The 26,964-nt window shown below is 45.1% G+C and overlaps 1 protein-coding gene across 7 annotated transcripts in view; it reads left to right on the top strand.

Annotated features, from left to right (window-relative positions):
* Nucleotides 1-26,964, top strand: part of INPP5B (inositol polyphosphate-5-phosphatase B) — a 47,738-nt gene that overhangs the window by 1,712 nt on the left and 19,062 nt on the right. For 5 of the 7 annotated variants that reach the window (XM_067725555.1, XM_067725554.1, XM_067725557.1 and 2 more), the window contains 6 exons: nucleotides 690-787; nucleotides 922-951; nucleotides 2,224-2,334; nucleotides 6,448-6,588; nucleotides 23,824-23,920; nucleotides 25,535-25,702. In XM_067725555.1, the coding sequence (XP_067581656.1) occupies nucleotides 690-787; nucleotides 922-951; nucleotides 2,224-2,334; nucleotides 6,448-6,588; nucleotides 23,824-23,920; nucleotides 25,535-25,702 (645 nt within the window). Of the gene's footprint in view, nucleotides 1-689; nucleotides 788-921; nucleotides 952-2,223; nucleotides 2,335-6,447; nucleotides 6,589-6,746; nucleotides 6,835-11,464; nucleotides 11,484-23,823; nucleotides 23,921-25,534; nucleotides 25,703-26,964 lie in introns of those variants that run through there. The other 2 variants (XM_067725559.1, XM_067725560.1) reach the window with 2 other exon arrangements.

Below are 26,964 nucleotides of genomic sequence, written 5' to 3'. Positions count from 1 at the left end.
TAGTCTTAGCTCATATAATCCTCAAAATTTGATGAGAAAACTTCTCAAGAAGATGGTTGAACATACGCTCCAGATCTTGAGCCCTGTGGCCTGTCTTGGGTTGAAATTCAGGCTTTGTTACTTCCGAGCCATGTCATCCTGAGCAAACCTCAATGTGTCCAGACTGAAGATTAAAATGAGTTACTACATGTAAAGTGTTTAAAATGCTGTGAAGCACATAGAAAGGGCTCCATAAATGTTGCTAGTAATACCCACATATTACACAGAAGCAGAGAGAGAATAATTAATATTTATCAATGGTCTCACAGCCAGAAGGTGAACCTCAGGGTCTCAGAGCTGGGAGGAGCCTTAGACATTTTTGAACCCACCACCCTCACCTTACAGATGAAAAAGCTGAGGTTCAGGGAGGGAGTGGGGAGGCTAAGATTGCCCTGTTCTTGTCACTTGCAGTGCTAGAACGCACAGGGGGAGATCAAACATGGGTTTTACTAACAAGGCAGGGGCTCCCCGAAATGAGGCAAGTTCAGCTTTGATGACCCAACAGTCTCTGGTGGGTACCATGAGCAGAGAGGCATGAGCACAGCCCCAGGAACCAAGGAGAGAGTGCGAGCACCCCGAGGCTTCCCCGATGGGCCTGAGGGACGACTAGACTACAGGCCCCCTGTCCTCACTCTGCTTCCTGCCCTCAGTCTCTTCCTGTACACACACCGGAGGATGGCCGTTACCGGGGATGATGTCTCCTTGGACCAGATCGTGCCGATCTCTCGGGATTTCGCTCTGGAAGAAGGTGCCACAGGGGCCTGGACAGGATGATCCCTCTCCTCTGGGGTCCCGGGTCATTTCTGCCCTTGTTGGAGGTGGGGCGTTGGGAGGAAGGATGATGCTCAGTTGCTAAGGGCCCTTTCGTTTCCCTGCCCGCAGTGTCCCTGGATGGTGAAGTCTACTTTCTTGGTGAGTGGTCCTTTCAGTCTGAGTCCCAGTTGGGGCAGGGGGAACAGAATCTGCAGAGAGAAGAGTGGTGTGAAGTAAAAGCACTTTCTGATCGTCTCACTGTGGCACGCAGGACCCTGCAGGATGAGGCCCCGGTCATCTCTCCAGTCACTCCTTTCCCTGCTTGCTGCACTTGGAATCCTCTGCATTCCAAGCATCTCAAACATGACGCGTGTTCACCACGGAGCCCCTGCACACGCTACTTCCTCCTCTTGAAAGCCCTCACTCCTCTTTTCGCATAGCCAGTTATCCTCCAGGGCTTCAGTTCACACTGACTTTCCTCTGGAAGGCTTTGTTGAACTCCTGAGAGTGTTTGTATCCGAAAGTGTTTGTATTTCACTCATACGCATTCCTTTGTCTTGTCCTTACCACCTCTCTGTCACCCACAGTGATTTAATTATTTATAGTGGCCTATGTAATGTCGGTGTTCTTTGCTGGACTGCAGTCGTAATAGCAGAGGTAGTACTAATAATCATAGAAATGAATATTTAATCAATGATGACCTCGCGCCAGGCACTATGCTAACGAGCTTTACACACATCACGTGCTTTCCTCACAATTCTGTGAGGTCATCACTGCTTTCATCCCCATTTTATGGACGAGGTAATGGAAGCCCAGAGAAATTAAGTAATTTAGCAAGTGGTGGGACAAGGATTCAGACTCGGAATCCAGTCTCTGGAGCCCACGCTCTTGATCAGTCTGCGGCATTGCTCCTACTCATTCATTAGTTCAGCACATGTTTTGCGTGCTCGCCATGTGCCTGCTGGGTGCTGCGGTTACGCTATGAGCCAGACACCATCCACACTCCAGCTCCCTGAAGACAAGGCCATGTCTGATGTCTTCAGCGTGGTGTTCCCTGTGACTAGCGTGTGTCTGGCACAGTCAGGGAGACTGACTGACGGACGGCCCCCCTGTCCGCCTCTGTGTGCTTTTCATTCCACTGGTGGGGCAGGGGGTAGACTACAGGTTGAGAAGTTGGTTTCTTCTGGCTCCGTCCAGAAGGCTACGGTGAGGCTTACTGAATTTTCAGAGCTGAGGTCCACCCCCTTTGTAGACTGAGGGTGATGTTAATTTGAAGCTGGGGGTACAGAGGGCTCCCTTATTGCCCCAGCTTAAGGGTCAAAGGGGCTTTGGGAGCTTGGGCTGCTGACGTTCCATGCTGGGGGCTCCAGTCTAAAGATGCACCTAAGCATCCTGGAGGCCAGGGGCTCATTTCCTGCCTCCCCTGTGCAGGCTCAGATGTCACCGTCCAGCTGGACACAGCGGAGCTCAGCCTCGTATTCCAGCTCCCGTTTGGTTCACACACCAGAACGTTTCTCCAGGAAGTCGCCAGGGCCTGTCCAGGTAGGTAAGACCACAGGCTCCCGGGGGAAGGGGAGGCTGGGCACTGACCTCCCCACCACCAGTTGACTTTGCACCCTTTGGACTTACACTCTACAGTTTCTGTGCCCTCTCAAAGCTGCTGGCACGAGGCCACCGTGCCCCCAGGCCACCAGCCAGCCATGATGTTTGCATTTCTGTTTTCCCGTTTCTGGACCTGAGTCTTAACGCCAGCAGGGCCCCTTTGCCCTCCCTGCTCTGGGCAGGGCTGCATGGGGTGAGTTGTGATTCTCATGCAGAATCTTTTACAAGTTAGCAGGGTCAGCAGCTTCTAGAGGCCCACCTTCCCTCTCCCTGACAACCACAGCTAGAACCAAGGGAAGTCTGTCATAAGAGCTCTCCTGCCCTTGTACCCTGCTCTGTCCCCCACCACAGCTGAGAAGATGGTCTAGCTTTAACTTAACAGTGAGAAGTTAGTGGCCTCTAGGGCAGAATTTGTTTAGACTGGGCGATCAGCCAGGCAGGTAAAGAGCAGAGAATCAGCCAGAGAACATGCAAATTCTAGCCACCAGGCACTGGGGCTTAGCTGTTTACCCAACACTGTCACTTACTTCCTTTCTAGCTAACATCCTGGCTCTGCAGGAATCCGGGGTGGGCTCCCCTTCTATCGTGGTCTCCTCATGGAGCCTGAATGTCTGGGGGCTCCAACTTAGTTTGCCTGGTGTGCAGGAAGGGTACTGACTGTTGATGCAAACTGGGCAATGTGGGAAAAGGAAACAATATACAGCCTTGAATGCTGAGTTAAAGGGTTGATTCTATAAGCAGGGGAAATTTATCTCCAAACCTTCAACTAATAAGGATAACCTGTTTTATGATTATTATTGGTAGTTGTTGGAGAAGTAATAACAGTAGTAACAGCAAAGAGAATGGACTTTGAAGCTATACAACCTCTTGCATTTGAAGCCTATCTTTGCTGGTCTTTAGCTGTGTGACTTTGGGCAAACCACCTCACCTCTCTGAACCTTGGTTTTGTAGAGCTTTTTTTTTTCTCCCAGTTTTATTGAGCTCTAATTGACATATAGCATTGTGTAAGTTTAAAGTGTACAGCATAATGATTTCACTTACATACATCACGAAGTGATTTCCACAATAAGTTTAGTGAACATCCATCATCTCATACAGATATACAATTAAAGACGTAGAAAAAAATATTTTTTCCTTGTGGTGAGAACTCATGATTTACACTCTTAAAAACTTTCTTTCATATAACACAGCAGTATTAAATATATGTATCATGTTGTTGCACCCCTAGTACTTATTTATTTTTCTTTTTTGGGGGGGTGCATACCATGCGGTTTGTGGGATCTCAATTCCCCGACCAGGGATTGAACCCGGGCTGCGGCAGTGAAAGCCTGGGATCCTAACCACTAGGCCACCAGAGAACTCCCTATTTATCTTATAACTGGAAGTTTGGACCTTTGACTGCCTTCACCCAATCCCCTTTTCCCCCACTTCATCCCTCCCTCTGGTAACCACAAATCTGATCTCTTTTTCTATGAGTTTGCTTGTTTGTAGACTTCTATATGTAAAGAATATCTTCCTCACGGAATTGTGAGAATTAAATGAGGTAATACATGTGTAAGTGCCCAGCACATAGTAGGAGCTCAGAAAAATATTTCCTTAGCTAACATTCATTGTGGACTTATTGCGTGTTAGACACTGTTCTGAGGACTTTTCAGCACATTATCTCATTTTTCTTACCACAGCCGTTCAAGGTAGGTATTATCAGTGTGTCCATTTTACAGGGGAGGGAACTGAGGCTCAGGGAGGTTAAATGCCTTACCTGAGTACATAGCTGGTAAATAATAGAGCCAGGATTAGACAGGATTAGAGAGTGTCCTCCAGAGACCGAGCTCTTGAGTTTTGCTCTAATGTGTCCTAAGCTCATGCCAACCCATCCCATCTACACTGCTCAGGGAAGACTTCGTGTAGGAGGTGATGTTTAAGCTGAGACTTGAAGGATGAGTGAGGTTTTTTCCCAGGCAGCCAACATGGGAAAAAAGACAGTCGGAGTTAAGAGCAGAGCACTGGGTGGGATTGAAGTTGGGGTGGGAGGAGGCTGTGGAATGAGCTGAACCAGGACAGGCCAGCAGAGACAGCGCATGAAGGGTCTTAAATAACCATCAAAGAGCTTGGATTTTGCCCTGTAGCTTGTGGGGAGCTGATGGAGCTTTAAACTGAGGAATAACGAGGCAGGATTTGCACTTTAGGAAAGTTCCTCTGGCAACTGGTGCAGAAGGGGAGAACCTAGAGCAGGGAGATCAATGGGAATGTATTGCAGTGGTTCAGGCATAAAAAATGAGGCTTGGACCAGGGCCCAGTCATGGGGATGGGGAGGAGAGGATGGACTGGAGAGATCAAACTGATGAGAATGAAGGCACCATGGGAACACTGAGTTTGGGTTGTGTTCACAGCTTTCCTGTCTGTGGTTACAACAGTGCCTGCCATGTAGTAGGCACTTAACACATATTTGTTGAATGGATGAACAGAGCTTGGTGCCCGGCTGTGAGAATGAAAGAGAGGGAGTAGTCGAGGATGATTCCCCTCTTTTAGGCTTAGGTATCTGTCTGTCGGTTCCCTTCCCTGCTCTTCCTTCCGGGGTCCACACCTGGGGTAACCAGCAGGGAAACTGCACTAACTCAGCTTCTTTGAGCAGCTATCATGATGTGGACTTCCTCTGGGAGGGGTCTGGGTGAGAGGTGACTCTCAGAGATGACAGACTCTTGGGAATCCACCTGCCCAACCCTTGCATTTTACAGATAAAAGGACCAGAGTCCGGGATGAGGTTACAGGTGAAAGGAACTAGTTTTTCCCCACCCAGTCCTTGGTGGGTAATGTGCAGCACAAAAGGTCAGGGAGTGGAAGTGACTTGGTCAAAAGATCACAGTTAGAGGAAAGAATTAGCCAACATTAATTGAGTACCTACTGTGTGCCATGTATTTTTCTAGACAGCAACAGACAACAACGATGTTTTTCTGTTTAGTCTTTTGAGCAGTACTAAAGAGTATCCTGTTTTACAGATGAGTAAACTGACAAGAGAGTAAACTGACATTTTAGTAACTTACCCGAGGTCATTCATTAATGGAAGTTAATAGGACCAGGTTTGGAACCCCAGGTTATAACTCCAAAGCCCATGGAGTCCAGAGATTTCAGTTCAGATCCCAGCTCTGCCACTTCCTAGTTGTGAATGTGAACAATATATTTTATTTCTATGAGCCTTGGCTTTATTATTTGTACAGTGGAAATACGAACTTGCCTTACTACTCCAAGAGTTTTGTGAGGATCAGATGGGTTAATGGCATGTAACTGCTGAAAATAATTTAAAAGCTGTGTCTGGGAGTGCCATAGTCAGTCCTACGACCCAAGTCTCTTCATTTATGATGCCCTTGCAAATCCAATTCAGTTCGGTCAGGTTCATGCTGTTCTACAAGGAGAACAGGCAGGATAGCATAGGAAACAGCAAGTGTTTAGGAATCAGGCAGACCTGGGTTTGAGTGAGAGGCAGAGAACACCCAAGAATTTCTAGGAAGGAAGAGTGGCAATCTGGTTCAGAGGGAACCAGAGGACTCGTCTTGAAGGCACATTTCATAGCAGGCACACTGCTTTTACTTAGAGTGTGTTTTTTTGGGAGGCTTGCGAGTTGCTGATGGAGATTATGGGTAGTTAAAGCCCCCAACCCGCTCCCTAGTACTAACATGTATTTGAGTTCCCACACTGCCACTCACTCTGCGACCTCAGACTTCACCTCTCTGAGCTCAGTTGCCATGGGATAATAGTTGCCACCGGATAATCGTTCCCTTGCTCCTAAAGTTAGTTGTGAGAATTAAGGAGCATAGACCTTGGCACGTAGTTACCACCAGGTCGCAGGAGTGGTGCTTGTCTATCTTGGTATAGCACTTTCGTTTTCATGTTTATTATTGTATTTGAATCTCAGGCCCACACTGTGCGCCAGGGAAACAGGCTTGGAGCCTCCCCGGAGAGGCTGAGCGATTTGCTCACGGAGCAAATCCACCTTGCGGAGGTGGAACCGGGTCTTCAAGTCCGTGGCTCAGTATTCCCTCCTTTTTCCTTCCACAGGTTTCAACACCAAGGCCCTAGATCCTAAGTTTCTGTGGCTGTCTCGCTACAGGCGCAAGGAGCCGGAGCCCGAGACGCCCACGCCGCGCGGCTGGAACTCAGCCCAGGGCACCCGGCCCGGGCGCTCTGGAATTGGCGGAGGCAGGTATCGATCTCGGAAGGCGCGAAGGGGATTGGAGGAGGCCAGGCTTCAGGGGCGGGCCCCGTTCTCTTTGGGGGCGGAGCTATGGAGAAGCCCGGCCTTTGATTGGCGAGGGTGGCACGCGGGGGCGGGCCCGTCTGGGGGTGGAAACGGGGGGCGGGGCTCCGGGCGGCGTGATGAAGAGCTTGAGGAAGCAGGCAGGGAAATGTCTGCCGCCGCCGGCTCTCGGGAGCGCGAATCTGCAGGTCAGGCGGGCGGTGGGACGCTGGGCTGGGGCTCCGGGGCGGTGGCGGGTCAGACCCTCGGGCGGGCAGGGTCTGTGGGTTGGCTGGCGGACGCTCGGGGCAAAGACCAAGGTCCTGGCCCTACGGAGGCGGAGACATTGGGGCTGAGGTGCTGTGGGGATGTTAGTTATTCTTAGCCGAGCGTGATGAGGGCAGGCGGGGGCCAGTGAGGTACTCAGGAATCCCGAGACCGGGGTTTTGGTAGTACTAAAGCTCCGTTCCTGACTTCGCTGTGTGACCTGGGGCGGGTGGCTGCCCCTCTCTGAGCCTCAGTTTCTCCATCCTGACCTTCGAGTTTGACTTGTGTGGAGGTGCACTCCCCATGACGGAGCCTTCCTTTGGGTGAGGACTGGTGTGTGTACTGGGGCTGCCTGGCTCTCCTGTCGGTCCTCAGCCCCTGTGAGAGATTGGGCTGTGCGCAGACCCGGAGTCCAGGAGAGCCCTGTCCACCCTGGGCCTGGAGGCCACAATGAGGTTACAGGTGAAGGGGATTAGGTTTTTTTTTTTCCACCCAGCCCTTGGTGGATAACGTTGTGCAGCACAAAAGACCAATTGTTGAGCAGGAGGTTGTCTTCTGGAGAGTGAGAGGCCCAGGGCTGAAATTTGGGTCAGGCTGGTGCTTTGGGAGGACCTGCAGACCTCTGTTTTCTGTCTAGCTCCTAGGTTTTCTGCCCGGGGCTCCCTGGTATTTTTTTTCTCCTGGGTGTGCCCATGCAGCTCCTGTTACGTCTGAGCTTTGGCATGACCACTAGTACCCACTTGTGCCCCTTTTCTCAGCCGTTTGCTAGGGAACTGTCAAGTAGCCGTGTAAGTGTGGGCCGGCGCTCCACTTGCTCTTAAAAGGCTTGGAAACTATGAGAGGCTGGGGGAATAGCACGTTGCACAAGTTTGTAAAATGGGAGGAAACTAAGCGAGCAAAGGACTTCCTCCGTGTTCGTTCTTTTCTTCCATTGCAGCCTCTGCAAGATACAGTCGCAGCACACGATGGTGCTGATAGTTTGCATCTCTCATGGGCTTAGCTCACTTGAAGGGCTGATCTTGAGGGAGCTGTTGCATCAGTTTCCATGACATTCTGGGCTCTGGTACTGGGACAGGTGAGAGCTTAAGATTAAGTACATATCTTCCCCTTGCCCCTTCGAAAGGGCAGCATCCAGACAGTTGGCAGAGGACAGGCCCGATGGCAGCAGAAAGAGGTGGGTTCTGTTTTCTCAGCCAGCCCGCCAGAGCCTGTTGGAGCGCTTCATCTCCTAAGTAGAGGGAGATCTTCTGTGAGAAGTCGGGGCAGCTCTGAAGCAGTTATCTGCCGCTGGGTGATAAATGCAAAGTGATCTCAGAATCTTCTGTGACCTTTCAGAAATCCGAAACTAGCCACTTGCTGGTGAGGAGTTACTGTCAAGGTTTTGGTTTCATTTTTAATTTGAAATGATTTGTCCCCATCGTAATACCTACAATAAGTGGGGTTACACTACTAGATGCTAAGTTGCTCATGTTAAAATTGGTAAGAAATGGCACCAAGCCCTCAGTTCTGTTTCGGTCAGCTCTGTTTCCAGAGTTGCTTTGGCCTCAGAGGAGAGTCACACCATCTACAACAGGTTGGGGGAACCCTTTGGGCCTCCTCTGGATGTCCCTGAACCCCAAGGGAAACAGATAGCGAATTTGATGCTTCCTATATGCATATGATCAAAATTCCCACGTCCTGATAGCCCAGGGGACCAACCCAAAGACTGCTTTAAAATGCTGTTTGTGACGCTCATCAGGAGAAACAGGGCTTCCGCAAGGAGCTGACAGTCTGACAGAGAGGGATCTGGTGATTCATAGTAAGAGAGTGTGGGGTCGGCTCAGCAGGACGGGGGGACCTTGTGAGGTGAGCCAAGGGTAAGAGCCCCTCAAAGGCCTAGGTATTTGGGGGGCAAAGTGAAGCTGGCTTTCAGTCCTTGCCTTTGTCTTGGTAGAGAAAGGAAAGCTCTCACTTGGATGCATCTCTCCAAAAATGTCCATTCTTTTCCTTGATTTGTCTTTCCTGCATTCAGGAGTGTCAAGCCAAGCTTGGTAGGAATTGCAGAAAAGTGAAATGCAGAAGTTTTAGATCGGGGTTGGTGTCATTTCAGGTTCAGACCGGGATCTTTGAGCTAAGTTGTGATGTTGAAGTGAGATGTAAAGCTTCTGGTCGAGTGGCAGCCTGTTCCATCTGATTCTCTTGGCCTCTTCAGACTCCTAGACCTTGCATGGGTCTCAGACAAGTAGCTGTTGTAAGTAGGGGCTTTTCTGCTTCTTCACTTATTTAACTGCTCTTCTTGGTGTAGCTTTTTCTTTCCTTAAAAAGAAATAAGGAGAAATGCCTTCCTGTTTCTGTCTAACAACTGAAGGTGCTCTTATCCCTTGGGGAATCCTTCATCGGGCTCAGTACTCACCCATGTCATTGTATAAAATATTCACCTGCCTCATCCCAGACACATGCAAAGCCCTGGAGCTGTGTTCTGGAGGATTCTGAGCTATGTACTAGAAAGGAAACAGCTACTCAGAAGTCCCATTGGACTTTTCTGGGCTAATTTAACAACATGGCAACAACAAACAAATTTTGATGTTTTGAAGTGGTTTTCTTATTCCATGGTTGATTCAAAGCGAGGAAGCTTGGTAGTAACTCAAATTCAGAATGAGATGTGCTATGAGTATTTTTTCCCTTGGACCCAAGAAATAAAGTATTAAAGTCTGTCTGGCCTGAGAAAGGAAATGAATGCTATTTATAACTCAGGGTAGCATAAAGGGTAACCTAGACTACCAGGGCAGAAGCCAGTGAGAATGTCGGAAAAACAGCCCCTGGGTTAGTCAGTCTTCTTGCTCCCCCGTCTCTTAATAAGTAAAAGCTGTGTGACCGATGTACCCTTTTAGCACAGAGAAAATGAATTTTCCTAGATGTTTATCCTACACGTGGAAATCTTGCCCATCATCTCCACCTTTGTGGGAAGCTCTGCAGGCTCCTAAGCAAATTAATTTGGCCCACTTGGTTCCTTTAAACAAAAGAGAACTGTGTTCCTTTTTCTTCCTCCTTCTGTCGTTCCCTTCTCCGTTTCCCTCTTCGTCGCATTTAACCTTTTGTTTGTTTCTAGAACAGGAGAACCCCCTGAAGACTTTTCTTGCCCTCAGAAAACAGTTTGTTGTGGAATTCTACAGTGGGAGCCTAGAGCAAGCGAGGTGACCCACAAACGTTCACTTAGAAGGGGTGCTTTGCACAGAAAAGTCCTCGGGGACAGAAGGTTCAGGAAGAGGGAGACATCAATATTTATTAGCAGAAAGACAGTTTTGGGACATAGAAGCTCACTGGCTCGCTTGTTTTCTTTGCGGCTTAAAATCTACTGTAACAAACTTGTAGATTTTACAGGTGGTGCATATGTGAACTAAAGCTCCAAATGTGAATGATGAGGATTTGAACAAAGTGTACGTCTACGTGGCTGGATACTTTAATATTTATTTTTGTTACTGCACCTTGGTATCATACTGGACATGTCTCTTGACTTTCCTCTCTTCCATCTGTAAAATGGGAGTGAATGTTTGCCTTCTAGAAGGTCTCACAGGACCGAAGGAATGCTAATTTAGGGGTGGTTTCCTCTGGGAAGCACATTTAGGAATTGCAAATGCCCACCTCTAAGAGCTTAGAAACTGGCTGCCCTCTTCAGGGCCTTTCCTAGGCTGGTTTCTTCCAAATTACTACGTTCATTCTCTTCCTCACTCCTTCCCTCCCTCCAGTTTCTTTTCTATCAATATAATCACTAAAAACCTCAGTCATCCTTGACTCTTCCCTCTCCTATGTCTAAATAACCTCCTATGTCTAAATAACCAAATTCTGTCCATTCTTTTTCTGCAATTTAAAAATTTTTTGAAAATTAAAAAAAAAATTAAATCCGCATGGTTCACGTTGGTATCCTCTTACTTGAACTAGTGCAGTGGTGTCCTTACAAGTCTTCCTCCCCTGTCTCCTCCTCCCTTGGGGCTTGCCTTAGAACGACTTTTATCATGCCCTACTGTTTTGTTTTGTGAACTTGAATGCTGCGCCAGTCCTTGTAGCCTGAGGAATAAAGTTCAGATTCTTCAGCACTGCATTCAAGTCCTGCGTGGTCTGGCCTCAGCCCCCCTTCTCGAGTCTTATCTTCCCCAGCTCACCTTCATTTCCTCTTACTTCAAACCCGACTGCTTATTATTTCCGGGTAAAACCCTCTGCTTTTTCATCTCTTTGTTGGCTGTTCATTCAGCTACATTTTTACAGGCTCGAACTTGCTGCTTTTAGTATTTTGCATCCTCTCTCCTCCCCAAATGCCAGCCTAATGCCTCGTACATCAGTAGGTGCTCAAAAATCTGTTGTCTTTCGAACCCTCTAGACTCATACATTTCCTAGCCCGAGTGATTTGTCGCCTGAAGGACATCTGCCCCCTTCCTCTTTAAGCGGGCTCTGTACTTCTTTCCACCCCCAACCCTTCCTGGTTTGCTCTTGCCACTTCTCTTTCAGCTTTATCACCAGACCACAGACAGTTCACAGAAGGCCCAGTGAAGAGAGAGCCTGGAGGAAAAAGTCATCTCTCCAGTAGCCTGTGACCACTGCAGCCTGTGGCTGAAAAGTAATTGCACAGTCGTCGTCTTTCTCCTTGAGCTAAACCAGTGATATTTAGTCCTTGCTAACCTAAATTGGATTTGCACAGGGGACAACTTGGATTCTGAGTCCAGGGCTTAACAGGTTTGCAGGGCATGGGATGTGTTTTTAGAGATGTCTCTGCCCATGTTAATTGTTAAAATCTGTGGTACTTTTTTTTAAAGCCATGAGATTATGGGAAATGTTTAAAATGTTAAAAAAATGAAAAGAAAGTGAGGAAGAGAGAAAGAAAAGGGAGGGAGGGAAGGAGGAAAGGAAGAAAGGGGCTAAGAAGCATAGTTATTTGATTTTTAAAATTTATTTATGGCTGTGTTGGGACTTTGCTGCTGCACGTGGGCTTTCTTTTTTAGTTGCGATGAGCGGGGGCTACTCTTTGTTTCGGTGTGCGGACTTCTCATCGCGGTGGCTTCTCTTTTGTGAAACACGGGCTCTAGGTGCACGGGCTTCAGTAGTTGTGGCGCATGGGCTCAGTAGTTGTGGCTCACGGGCTCTAGAGCGCAGGCTCAGCAGTTGTGGCGCGCGGGCTTAGTTGCTCCGCGGCATGTGGGATCTTCCTGGACCAGGGATCGAACCCGTGTCCCCTGCATTGGCATGCGGACTCTCAACCACTGCGCCACCAGGGAAGCCCTCTTTCCATTCTTTTTAATGCTGGGTGCCCCGTGCTATGGGCTTCTCTCAAGAGATCCCTGCCCTGTGTGTGCTATGTACTTAGCTCTCCTTTGGAGTCAAATCCAAACTCCACGTGGCATTCAGAGCCTCACAGTTTGGCCTTACATATAATAAAAATCTATTTCTAATAAATTAAAAAAATAAAATTGTATTTTTAAATAAAAATTGATTACTGTTATGACTATTATCATTAGCAGTTTACATTTCTTAAGCACTTACTGTGGGTCTGTGGGCCTCACCCTGAGCACAAAAGTTCTGTAAGAGAATGTCCATTATTCAGATGGAGAGACTGAGGCTTGGTGAGAGTAGGTGACATGCTTGTGATCACTCACCAGGTCCGTGACAGAATAGAACTCAGGTCGTCTGTTTGAATCTGATGCCTGAGCCCTAACCCCAGCACTCTTCTTTTGTATCCCCTGATGCTCCTCAAACAAAACTTTTCATTTCTACTTATTTATACTGCTTTTTGTTACTTATTTCTGAGACATCATAATGCTGTCTCTTTGTGCTGAAATTATTTCCTCTGCCAGAAATGCTTTCTGAACCCCACATTTTTCTGATAGTTAATATAGTTTTTGATTAAGAGCACAGACTCTTCACCCAGATTCCCTGGGTTTGAATCCTGGCTGTACCATTTATTAGCTTTGTGTTCTTGGACAGGTTACTTAACCTCTCCGTGTTTATCTCAGTCTGTAAAGTGGTGATAATAACGCCACATACCTCATGGAGGAGTTGTGAAGATTAAATACACATACAGAGGTTAAAACCATGCCCGGCATGCAGTAAGCCTTAAGTATTTGCTATTAATATTATTCATGGTAATATTACTATCATTGTTATCATTAACGCAGCCTGACTTGGATTCTGGGTAGCTGAATCGGGATCTGTTTATCTCCTTGTAAAGTGAATGAATCTCTTACTGGTATGTGTTGCCCTGTCTTGGAGAGGCCATGGGACGGCCCCCTAGTGGTGTGTACATAGCATTGAGAAGCGTTAATCCTGCTCGTTTGAACTGCTGGCTAATTTGCTCACATGGTTTTTTTTTTTTTCTTTACATCTTTATTGGAATATAATTGCTTTACAATGGTGTGTTAGTTTCTGCTTCATAACAAAGTGAATCAGTTATACATATACATATGTTCCCATATCTCTTCCTTTTTGCATCTCCCTCCCTCTCACCCTCCGTATCCCACCCCTCCAGGCAGTCACAAAGCACCTAGCTGATCTCCCTGCGCTATGTGGCTATGTGGCTGCTTCCCACTAGCTATCTATTTTACGTTTGATAGTGTATATATGTCCATGCCTCTCTCTCGCTTTGTCACAGCTTACCCTTCCCGCTCCCCATATCCTCAAGTCTGTTCTCTAGTAGGTCTGTGTCTTTATTCCTGTCTTACCCCTAGGTTCTTCATGACATTTTTTTTCCTTAAATTCCATATATGTGTGTTAGCATACGGTATTTGTCTTTCTCTTTCTGACTTACTTCACTCTGTATGACAGACTCTAGGTCTATACACCTCATTACAAATAGCTCAATTTCGTTTCTTTTTATGGCTGAGTAGTATTCCATTGTATATATGTGCCACATCTTCTTTATCCATCCATCCGATGATGGACACTTAGGTTGTTTCCATCTCCAGGCTATTGTAAATAGAGCTGCAATGAACATTTTGGTACATGACTCTTTTTGAATTATGGTTTTCTCAGGGTATATGCCCAGTAGTGGGATTGCTGGGTTGTATGGTAGTTCTATTTATAGTTTTTAAAGGAACCTCCATACTGTTCTGCAAGAACACTGCAAGAGTGTTCCCTTTTCTCCACACCCTCTCCAGCATTTATTGTTTCTAGATTTTTTGATGATGGCCATTCTGACTGGTGTGAGATGATATCTCATTGTAGTTTTGATTTGCATTTCTCTAATGATTAATGATGTTGAGCATTCTTTCATGCGTTTGTTGGCAATCTGTGTATCTTCTTTGGAGAAATGTCTATTTAGGTCTTCTGCCCATTTTTGGATTGGGTTGTTTGTTTTTTTTTGTTATTGAGCTGCATGAGCTGCTTATAAATTTTGGAGATTAATCCTTTGTCAGTTGCTTCATTTGCAAATATTTTCTCCCATTCTGAGGGTTGTCTTTTGGTCTTGTTTATGGTCTCCTTTGCTGTGCAAAAATTTTAAGTTTCATTAGGTCCCATTTGTTTATTTTTATTTCCATTTCTCTAGGAGGTGGGTCAAAAAGGATGTTGCTGTGATTTATGTCATAGAGTGTTCTGCCTATGTTTTCCTCTAAGAGTTTGATAGTTTCTGGCCTTACATTTAGGTCTTTAATCCATTTTGAGTTTATTTTTGTGTATGGTGTTAGGGAGTGATCTAATCTCATACTTTTACATGTATCTGTCCAGTTTTCCCAGCACCACTTACTGAAGAGACTGTCCTTTCTCCACTGTACATTCCTGCCTCCTTTATCAAAGATAAGGTGACCATATGTGCGTGGGTTTATCTCTGGGCTTTCTATCCTGTTCCATTGAGCTATATTTCTGTTTTTGTGCCAGTACCATACTGTCTTGATTACTGTAGCTTTGTAGTATAGTCTGAAGTCAGGGAGCCTGATTCCTCCAGTTCTGTTTTTCGTTCTCAAGATTGCTTTGGCTATTCGGGGTCTTTTGTATTTCCATACAAATTGTGAAATTTTTTTGTTCTAGTTCTGTGAAAAGTGCCAGTGGTAGTTTCATAGGGATTGCATTGAATCTGTAGATTGCTTTGGGTAGTATAGTCATTTTCACAATGTTGATTCTTCCAATCCAAGAACATGGTATATCTCTCCATCTATTTGTATCATCTTTAATTTCTTTCATCAGTGTCTTATAATTTTCTGCATACAGGTCTTTTGTCTCCTTAGGTAGGTTTATTCCTAGATATTTTATTCTTTTTGTTGCAATGGTAAATGGGAGTGTTTTCTTGATTTCACTTTCAGATTTTTCATCATTAGTGTATAGGAATGCCAGAGATTTCTGTGCATTAATTTTGTATCCTGCTCCTTTACCAAATTCATTGATTAGCTCTAGTAGTTTTCTGGTAGCATCTTTAGGGTTCTGTATGTATGGTATCATGTCATCTGCAAGCAGTGACAGTTTTACTTCTTCTTTTCCGATTTGGATTCCTTTTATTTCCTTTTGTTCTCTGATTGCTGTGGCTAAAACTTCCAAAACTATGTTGAATAAGAGTGGTGAGAGTGGGCAACCTTGTCTTGTTCCTGATCTTAGTGGAAATGCTTTCAGTTTTTCACCATTGAGGATGATGTTGGCTGTGGGTTTGTCATATATGGCCTTTATTATGTTGAGGAAAGTTCCCTCTATGCCTACTTTCTGCAAGGTTTTTATCATAAATGGGTATTGAATTTTGTCCAAAGCTTTCTCTGCATCTATTGAGATGATAATATGGTTTTTCTCCTTCAATTTGTTAATATGGTGTATCACGTTGATTGATTTGCATATATTGAAGAATCCTTGCATTCCTGGAATAAACCCCACTTGATCATGGTGTATGATCCTTTTAATGTGCTGTTGGATTCTGTTTGCTAGTATTTTGTTGAGGATTTTTGCATCTATGTTCATCGGTGGTATTGGCCTGTAGTTTTCTTTCTTTGTTACATCCTTGTCTGGTTTTGGTATCAAGGTGATGGTGGCCTCGTAGAATGAGTTTGGGAGTGGTTCTCTCTCTGCTATATTTTGGAAGAGTTTGAGAAGGATAGGTGTTAGCTCTTCTCTAAATGTTTGATAGAATTTGCCTCTGAAGCCATCTGGTCCTGGGCTTTTGTTTGTTGGAAGATTTTTAATCACAGTTTCAATTTCAGTGCTTGTGATTGGTCTGAAATCAAAGAGGAAATCAAAAAATACCTATAAACAAATGACAATGGAGACATGACGACCCAAAACCTATGGGATGCAGCAAAAGCAGTTCTAAGAGGGAAGTTTATAGCAATACAATCCTACCTTAAGAAACAGGAAACATCTCGAATAAACAACCTAACCTTGCACCTAAAGCAACTAGAGAACAAAAAAACCCCAAAGTTAGTAGAAGGAAAGAAATAATAAAAATCAGATCAGAAATAAATGAAAAAGAAACGAAGGAAACGATAGCAAAGATCAATAAAACTAAAAGCTGGTTCTTTGAGAAGATAAACAAAATTGATAAACCATTAGCCAGACTCATCAAGAAAAGGGAGAAGACTCAAATCAACAGAATTAGAAATGAAAAAGGAGAAGTAACAACTGACACTGTAGAAATACAAAAGATCATGAGAGATTACTACAAGCAACTCTATGCCATTAAAATGGACAACCTGGAAGAAATGGACAAATTCTTAGAAATGCACAACCTGCCAAGACTGAACCAGGAAGAAATAGAAAATATGAACAGACTGCTCACATGGTTTTGCAAGTTCTTCTAGTGTGCTGGAAATGGGACGCCAAGGCCAGTGACTGAGGAGATAAGCAGGGACACCGCCTCCGAGACCCGTCTAGTAGATGCTCAGGAAGGGCAGGACTTGATCTCCACCTAGTAGTGACAGCCACACACTTACACAACCCGTGGAGACCATGGTGGTACTTTGGCTTTATTATCCAAACGGACTTAATCCTTCTCTCCATATAGTACTTACCCCTAAGAGTTTATAGTTTTATTGAAGATGTTGTGCTCATTTGGCAAAAGGGGAGGCTGTGGAGTCTAGCAGATCTGGCTTTTAATATCAGCTGCACCATTTACTGGCCTGGCTCTGTGTCCTTGGGCATGTGTGCTACCTGCTCTGGGCCTCACTAGCTTTACTTGTAAAAGGAGGCCAGTAATCAGAAATAACACGTGAAGAACTTAGCACAAGCCTAGCTATTCGGGGGGACTTGATAAATGGCAGTCATTATTATCAAAGCAGTGGGAATGAGGAGAAGTAGAGCAGAGGGAAGAGAACTAACCGTTCCTGCATGTGGTGCTGTGTACCAGGCATTGTCCATGGCTCTTGACCCATTAAGAATTTCATTTGGGCTTCCCTGGTGGCGCAGTGGTTGAGAGTCCGCCTGCTGTTGCAGGGGACACAGGTTCGCGCCCCGGTCCGGGAAGATCCCACATGCCGCGGAGCAGCTAGGCCCATGAGCCATGGTCACTGAGCCTGCACGTCCAGAACCTGTGCTCCGCAACGGGAGAGGCCACAACAGTGAGAGGCAAAAAAAAAAAAAAAATAGAATTTCATTTGTTTATCCTTTCGGCTTCTATGTAAGTTCAGTGTGTTATCCTCATTTTACAAATGACAAAACAAATTAAGTAATTTGCTTGAGGTTTCCTATGAGGTTATGGATGGAGCCAGTGAAATATCTAGGTCATTTTATTCCAGAGCCACAGGGCTTTTCCAAAAACACTCTAATTTCCCTTAAAGTTCCAGACAAGTCATATAGACAGGAAGGCGTTCAGAATTCGGAGAAATGACTGCTGAGCTTTAGTGTGGTTGAGGAGGGCTTGGTGATGGAGGGTGGAGGAATTGAGGCTGGACTTTGAAGCAGAAGGGCCAGAAAGTCAGAGTGAGGGCAATGTGCATGGGGAACCTGTCTGTTTAGAATCGGCTGTCTTTGGGTGGTGGATGGCGAGAGAGAGCAGGACCAGTTTGCAAAGGGCCTCTTGTGTCAGTCCAACGAGTTTGGACCTTCACCTGCAAGTAGTGGTGTAATACTGAAAGTGTTAGAGCAGGGAGAGATGAAATCAGTGTCTAATCTGGCCAAGTCCAAAGACAAAATTGGTAAATCGGGTAGGGAGAAGCAGGAAGATCTCTTAGTTGGGAGGCTCTTGAGGTAACAGGTGAGGAGAGAGGATGGCCTGGAGGAAGGCAATTGTGAGAATGAAGAGATGGATGGCTGACTGGCTCTGGGGAGCTAAGGAGAGGGGTGAGCGAAGGGCCGGATGGCAAACCGGGTCGACAGGGCGATGATGGTGCTGGTGACAGCAGGGGGAGCTCAGGGGCTGGCCCAGAAGTCAAAGCACAGCTTTACCTGGGAGCCACCCGTGCACAGAGCATCTTGTAGAAGTACCCAGTGGACAGTGCAGGGCCTGAACTCAGGCACAGCTGGATAGCTCTGTTTAGAATTGGGTGTGATGGCTGATGGTTCTTGTAGAAGAGAAGAACAAGATCTAGAGCTGCACTGGCCAGTATTGTAGCCTCTAGCCACGTGTGGCTATTTAAATTTACTCTAGGTAAATAAAAAATTCAGTTTCTCATTCACTCTTGCCACGTTTTAACTGTTCAAATGTAGCTAGTGGCTACTGTTTTGGGCAGTGCAGTTGTAGAACGTTTCCATCATCGATCGGGTAGCACTGGTCTGGATCTTGGGGAGTACCTGTAAATAACTGGGGGACCTGCAGTGGGGAAGCAGAGCAGGAGGAGGAGACAGAAGGAGCCATTGAATTAAGAAATAATGTTGCTGCCTCTTGGGCAATTCTCAAAAGAAATAGAGTACTTGGATTTTGGTGTGAATTTGTTTTTTCTCCTAGTGTGATGTCATGTTTTTGGAAAAGCCCAGACCCCAAGTCAGTGGCAGGCCTGGCTATAAAACATTGAAATGGAGGTCATGCCTCCTGTCTTTGTTTTGTAGATCTGGGCCTTCAACAGGTCTGGTTTGGCTTCTAGAGGACCTTTTGGCCATGCAGTGAGGGGTGGCCTCGATTAACCATAGAAAAGAAGACAACAGCCATAGGAGGTGGATACTGTTATCTTTGTTCAGTTCAGGAAGCAGAAGCTTAGAGAAGTGAGATAACTTGTTCAGGGTCATACAGCTAGTAAGTAGGGCCAGAAATGGAATCTAAGTCTGACTCCAAAGCCTGTATATGTTGATATATATATATATATATATATATATATATATATATATATATATATATATATCTTTATAATATATATATCTTTATAATATATATATTTTATATATATATTACATATATATCTTTATATAATTATAGTACATTTATATATACATATATACAAATACATCTTATTTTAGCTAACTTTGAAAGTACCTATAAGCAAAAAGAAAAAGCAATCCTATCACCGAGAAATGACTACTGTTGACGTTCAGTGTATACTTTCCAGACTTTCCCATCTGTATATGTATTTGGCTAAATTTATATATTTATAAACATGTGGTATATATGTACATAGAGACATATTTCAATCCTTTCTGATGCATATAGGCCACATTCTTAACTACCACCTTTAATTCCTTATCAGCATTTCTGAAGTCCTAAAAGCTCTGAAGGTGGAAAATAAATTTTTTTTGTAAATTTGGCCCAAGCTCACTTTGGCAGTAAGATTTGCTTGAACTGACAGGAGGCTATTTATAAGCTTTATTTATCCCACTAAGCGTTACTACTCATAAGTTGCGCTGAGGAACTCCTAACGTTACTGGTTTCTGGATGTTGCCTCTGACTGCTGGGGTGCTGTATAACACGGTACAGGTTATGTATTATCTTTCTAAAATGTCCCAAATTTTGAATTCCAAAATACACTTGGCTTCAAGGGTTTCAGATAAGGGATTGTGGGTCTGTATTAGGTTATAGTGCTGCCTGGGCGAAGGAAGGAGCCTCCAGGGTCAGTGTTATCTATTTAGCCAGGCATGTGAGAGGGGTTTGGGTTCTGTAATATGTGCAGTGCAATGCACAGAATTCGCAAGAGAAATGGAACACTCTCTACTTCTGTACATCCAGATCAAGGTTGCAGTTGTCGCTCTGGTTGACCTATTAGGTATACTCTTACTCAGAAATGGTTTCAGTTGTAGGTGTGAAAGGTGGTCATCAGAAAGCACCCAGAAATGACTGTGAGCTTAACCGCTGCCCTGAGGTTGTTTGCTCAGTGTGTGTTTACTGACTGCCTGTTATATTTCATGTTGCCGTAAGCCAGGGGCCACAGAACAAGAACATTAGCCCCTGCTCCCAGAAGCCTGTGGTCTAGCTAAAGAGGAAAGCTTGATAAAAAGAGTTAAACATGGTTACAGGGAATTCCCTGGCGGTCCAGTGGTTAGGACTCGGTGCTCTCACTGCCGGGGCCGGGTCTGATCCCTGGTTGGGGAACTAAGATCCCACATGCTGTGCAGCTCGGCCAAATAAAATTAAATAAGCATGGTTACAATTATGATAAATGCCTTGATAGAAGTAAGCACTGGGTAAGAGTAGAAGGAGAGGGCCAGAGAGGGCTTTTCGAAGGAGATGACTCCTGAGCTGAGTCTTGAAGGGTGAGTTTGAAGTTCGATACATGCAGGTGGGTTTGAGGGTGGTTAGACTATGCCCAGCATCGGGGCGGGGGTGGTGGTGAAGAGGCAACATTTAAAAAGATAAATGGTTGCCCCCTGCCCCGGTCGCTGCGCGGCTTGTGGGATCTTAGTTCCCCAACCAGGGATCGAAACCGTGCCCTCGGCAGTGAAAGTGAAAGCGCCTAACCAGAGTCCTAACCACTGGACTGCCAGGGAATTCCCTTAAAAAAATAAATGGTTTTGATGTGACTGGATTGGGGGCGAGAGAGGAGTGGTTTGAGTGGGGGGTGGAAGATGGGCCTGGAGAGGTAGTCTGGGGCTGATTATAAAGGTCCTTGTATGTAATACTTAGAGGTTTGGGTTTTACTACAAACGTGTTAGAAGTTAAGGGATTTTACACACAGGAAAGACCTGCTCAGATTTGTGTTTCCTTCTAGAGGTTTGTCAGTATGCACTGGAGGGGGTGAGAATGGTGGCAGGGAAATCACTGAGTGTGCTCTCCAGAAATATTAAGGGCCCAAACTAAGGCATGGCAGTAGGGATAGGAGAGAAGTTCAGGTATAAAAGTATTTAGGAGAGACGATTTGTAGGACGTGATGACCGAACATGGGAAGAAAGGAAAAAAATCCCTGATGTCACCTCTTCGATTGGGTGACAAGGGACTGCAGGTCTGAGGTTGGAAAAAGGGCAGCGTGGCAGTAGGGAAGCAGAAGAGGAGGAAGGGCAGGAAGCTGTGGCCGGAGAGGGGACCGTGGGGCTGTGCGATGATAAACTTGGTAAAGAGCTGCTGACAGCCAGCTTCCGTACCAGATTCAGGAGGGAAGAGATTGCGAGAAGACTGCCCTGTGGCTGGAAATCCCCCCAACCATGCCTTAACATTTCCTTACATGAAGTCATGAATGAAGATGTTCTAGTTCTTGCTGGACGGAGTCCAGAGAGAGATACGGGGTCGGGGCATCAACGAGACGCAGGTCAGCAAGGTGGTTTTCCAGTCACTACAATGCCCACTCCTGGACGGAAGCCCAGTCCACGGGACAAACCACTTGTCCCCAGGAGATGGCCTGACGGAGTCCTCAGAAAGCACTGACATGCAGAAACAACACCTAAGCATTATTCCTAAGTTTGCCTTTGCACGTTGTAAAGCCCTGTGAGATATTTTTTAAGTCCCTACTTTATAGATGAAGAAAGTAAGACCCGAAGAAAGGAAGTAACTTGTCACACAGGAAGATGATAGTAGAGCTAGACTTCAACTTAAGTTTCCTGACACTTGCATTTGACGCCTTGAGTACCTGCTATGCACCTGTGCTGCTCCAGGTCCCTGGGAAATAGCATAAAGATGACAAAGTCCCCACCTCATGGGGCTTACACTTTAGCAGAAATAGCATGCAATAAACCGATGAATATATATAAGATTTAATATCAAATGGTTTAGTATTAAGGCATAGTCTTGTCCTCAGTAGGCTTACTGGCCAACTGGGGAGACAGTTACAACACACAGCAATCAAGCCTATTGTGGGAGAAGTACAGGGAGCTATGGGAACATCTGTGTCAGGGCATCTGACCAGTTTGGGAGGAATCAGAGCAGGCTTCTTAGAAGAAATGGCCTCTAAGATATATCTATACCAGGGGTTGGCTAACTACATTCCCCTGGGCCAGATCCAGCCTGCTGCCTGCTTTGGTACAGCCCATGAGCTAAGAATAGTTTCTACATTTTTTAAATGTTTGAAAAGAATTAAAAGAGAATAACATTTCGTGACGTGGAAATTATATAATATGTAAACATCTGTGACCATACAGTTTTATTGGCATACTGATGCTTATAGCTGCTTTTACACTATAATGGCAGAGTTAAGTAGTTGCAGAGACTATGTGGCCTGCAAAGCTTAGGACATTTACCCTCTGGCCCTTTACAGAAAAAGTTCGCTGACTCCTGGCCACAGGATGGGTAGGAGTTAGCCACGGAAAGCAGAGTGAGGAAGAAGGAAGTCGGTTTCTGATGGGATCTTTGTATAACTGCAGTAACTTTAGTATACTTGGCGTATGGCATTCAAGGAGGTAGGGGGCTGTGGTGAGTGATGTGTCTGGAGAGGTGGGCAGGATCCACACTGGGAAGAGGCTTGGCACCCGTATTAAGGGGCTTGGATTTATCCAATGGCGAGCTTTTAAAAGGTTTTAAGCCATGTTGTCATTTTTTCAAAAACTCCTCTGGCCACAGTGTAGAGATTGGATTAGAGAGGGTGGGGTGAAAGAGGAAGCAGGGAGACTAGTTGAGGTCTCCCTCAACTAGTTCCAGGGAATTGTTGGTAACCCTAGGCTAGTATAGTGATATTGGGGATAGGAGTATATTGATTGATTTGAGAGGCAATTTAGGAAGCAAAATTGAAAGCCCTTGTTGATTGATTGGAGGCATTGAAACGTAACTATTTTCATGTTTCAAATGATCGTGTTTTCTTTTTCAGCTCCAGTGTTTTGTTTGTTTTTTCTCGTTCTTGTGAATGCATGGTTGACAAATCCATGTTTAGTAATAGTCTTCAGAGCAGAATTCCTTAGTGATGTTTCATGCCCCTGGTGCTCCTTGTACCTTGTGGATCGAAGCAGCATCTTTCTGTGGCCTCTTCATGCTGTTCCCTGTTGACAAGGGATCTGGCTTTTAAGGAGCAAAGAAACAGTAAATTGGCAGATTGATTTTCCTTTTCCAGTTTGTCTTGATTTAACAACTTTCCCCAAATATTTCTTTGTTGCAGGTCCTTGGGCTCCTTGGTTTTCAAGGTGCTGCGTTGACAATGGCAAGCACTTAGGGTCTTCCCAATTTTACTTCTCTGACCCTTGCCTTTTTCCTCCTTGGAATTTAAATCTCACTTGCAGTAAATGGTAATAACATCGCTACGTTATATTTTATAATATGTTGCGTGGCTTTCAAAGTGCTTACTCGTGTCAACTATTCAATCCCTACGATAAGCCTGAGAGGAAGGCAGGACAGGTCAAGTTACTGAGATCAGGAGAGGCTAGATGGTTTGCGCAAAGTCAAAAGGTTAATAAATAGCAGAGCTGGTGATAGAACTTAGGTCTGCAGATTTCTTAGCTTTTTGTTCCTTCTATAATGCACTCCGTCTCCAAGAAAAGGGGGTCAAACTAGCTGGGACAGTTATGTTTTCAGTAGTAAAGACATCTGGATGAAATACTTTTTATTCCCCTCTCTATCCTGCTCTCTGGGAGCTTCATCCAGATACCAGCCTAGGCCTTTCCTATGGTTTCAAGCAATATGAAAACCACCAGTCATTCCCAGACTACAGTTTGAGAAGCTGTGGTCTATATGGTAAAGCATATGTAAGTATGTTTTAATTCCTTCCTCCTCCCCTTAGGTGGTTCTTTCTTTGATGAGTCAAGACCAGATGGGAAGGGTCTGCTTGTGGACCAAAGCTCCTGGGGTCAGGATAAACCAGAAAACTTGATCCCAAGGTAATGCAGCTCTCCCTTCACTTGTGCCTCTTAGGGCTGAGGTTTTCCTGGCTGTAGAACTGAGGCCATTGCTGTGCACGATGTCCATTGTCCCACAGTCACTGGCCTAGGAAATGTTAGGCTTTTATTGAGCATTTCCTATGTGTGCCAGGCATCATACACTTACATGGATTACCTTCCTTTAACTTAAGAGGTAGATACCATTATTTTCTCTGTTTCACAGCTAAGGAAACAGGTGAAGAAGAGATGTTATATAACTCACCCAAGATCCAGAGCTAGCAAGTGGCAGATCTAGGATTTGAAACTGGCAGTCTGACCCTACTGCGGAAATGTAGATTAGAAACATTTGATTTCCCTCCCATTCTTTTTTTTTTTTTTTTTTCCGGTACGCAGACCTCTCACTGCTGTGGCCTCTCCCATTGCGGAGCACAGGCTCCGGACACGCAGGCTCAGCGGCCATGGCTCACGGGCCCAGCCGCTCCGCGGCACGTGGGATCTTCCCGGACCGGGGCACAAACCCGTGTCCCCTGCATTGGCAGGCGGACTCAACCACTGCGCCACCAGGGAAGCCCTCTCCCTCCCATTCTTTTAGGAGTTTCCTGACTCTGAAGATACTTCTTTTTCCCCGTTTTTAGTTACTCCTTTCTTTTTTCTGATGCGGTTATATTTAGTGTGTGCTCCAGTGCCCCCTACTGGTCATAGCTGGAATCATCTGGTCAAGATAAAAACTTACTTGTGTCAATATTTAAATTACACACTTAAACAGTAATGAACAATCCCTGGGCTTTAAACGTAGCTAAATCTATCATTCTCAATTCACTTTTGAGCCTTCCTGATATACATAGATGCATTTTACATAGTTTTAATTAGTATGTACATGACAATCTAAAATTAAGCACTTTAGTGGCATTTATTCAATGTCAGAAATTGTTTCAAGTGTTTTATGTATCTTAATTCATTAAGTAATCTTCAACAAAAGTTTTCTGAGCATTTATTAGGATTCTGTTATGTACATATGCCAAATTTTGCTTAACTTTAAATGTTGGCATTTGAATAATTTTTAGTATGACTATGAAAACTACACAAATAATAATAAAATATAAATTTTCATTGCCTTTCTTTTTATTTCAGGTATTCCTGTGGATTAGAGATTCAGGGGAATTATCAAGTCAAAAGATCTAGATAGTTCTATAGTCTTGTTACGTGAGGCCCAGGGTCCAGAAAGAGCACTGTTTAAACCGAGTTCTGATTCACACTCTGCTGTCACCCAGGCGCATGAATCATTGACGCTGCTGGGTCTCATTTTTCTCGTTTGAAAAATGAAGGGATCAGATTAGATTATCTTCCAGGTCTCCTTCTGGTCTGAGATTCTACAAACCTATTATCTCTGGACCAATGTACTATACAATCAACAACATATAAGTTTACTTTGTTCCACACAGAAATAGTGTTGTTTTAGCAAATAAGTTTTACTTTAGGCTTTTAAGTCTTCTGAAATTCAGATGCTGATGTGTGGAAACTTCTAGCTTTATATTCATGTACTTTGTCAAGGAGGACTCATCAAAATATGATAAAAACTTTTTGTAATAAAAATATATTTTTTTGTTTTTCTAGACAGAATAAGTCCAAATCTGATATAACTGACATGGTTCGCTCCTCCACTATCACAGTATCAGACAAGGCTCATATTTTATCCATGCAGAAGTTTGGACTGCGAGATACAATCGTGAAATCACATCTAATGCAGAAAGAAGAGGATTATACCTATATCCAGAACTTCAGGTAGCTCACTGGGTCTTAGACTGTTTCCGCAGCAAAATGATCACTCACCTCTCTGAAATTTAAGCAATTCCCCCATACCCTGGATTTGAAAGCAAATCCTGTACAGAGTCCCTCCCATCATTTTCTTTTTTCTTTTTTTTTTTTAGCTGCGTTGGGTCTTCATTGTTGTGCTCAGGCTTTCTCTAGTTGCGGTGAGCCGGGGCTACTCTTCATTGTGGTGCTCATGCTTCTCATTGTAGTGGCTTCTCATGTTGCGGAGCACGGGCTCTAGCCGCGTGGGCTTCGGTAGTCGCGGCACGTGGGCTCAGTAGCTGCAGCGCGCGCAGGCTCGGTAGTTGTGGCTCACAGGCTTTGTTGCTCCACGGCATGTGGGATCTCCCCAGACCAGGGATTGAACATTGGCAGGCGGATTCTTAACCACTGCGCCACCAGGGAAGTCCCTCCCATCATTTTCTAAATGAGTGATTCCTTTCACTCTTCCTTAGCAGGCATTTATTCTGTGCCTTTTCTGGCCAGGCACTGTGGGAGGTATGGTGGGAGTGACACAACTTGCAAATGGTTGCAGAAATATTTAAAGAGATACACGTGTGCAGAAGAAGGAGAGAGATCCTGATTTTTGCTTATCCCTCTGTGTATCCCTTGGTCATTTGGGGCCTTTTTTTTTTTTTTTTTTTTGCTGTACGCGGGCCTCTCACTGTTGTGGCCTCTCCCGTTGCGGAGCACAGGCTCCGGACACGCAGGCTCAGCGGCCATCATGGGCCCAGGCGCCCCGTGGCATGTGGGATCTTCCCGGACCAGGGCACGAACCTGTGTCCCCTGCATCAGCAGGCAGACTCTCAACCACTGCGCCACCAGGGAAGCCCCTTTTGGGGCCTTTGAAGAAAGTCATTTGAATTGAAATTAGTCAGAGGAAGTTAGTGTTTGGTAATCTTTTTAGGCAAGGTGAGCGAAAGTTACATGAATAAAGGGTGCAGAATTCTGCCAGATCTTTTTATTATTTAGTTAGTTTTGAATTTTTGAATTTTATTTTATTTTCTTATACAGCAGGTTCTTATTGGTTATCTATTTTATACATATTAGTGTATATATGTCAATCCCACTCTCCCAATTCATCCCACCACCCCCACTTTCCCCCCTTGGTGTCCATACGTTTGTTCTCTACGTCTGTGTCTCTATTTCTGCCCTGCAAACCGGTTCATCTGTACTATTCTTCTAGGTTCCACATATATGCGTTAATATACGATATTTGTTTTTCTCTTTCT

The sequence above is a fragment of the Pseudorca crassidens genome, chromosome 2 (assembly GCF_039906515.1).
Source record: "Pseudorca crassidens isolate mPseCra1 chromosome 2, mPseCra1.hap1, whole genome shotgun sequence".
NCBI classification, from domain to species: domain Eukaryota; kingdom Metazoa; phylum Chordata; class Mammalia; order Artiodactyla; family Delphinidae; genus Pseudorca; species Pseudorca crassidens.
This window is presented reverse-complemented; position numbering and strand designations above follow the sequence as displayed.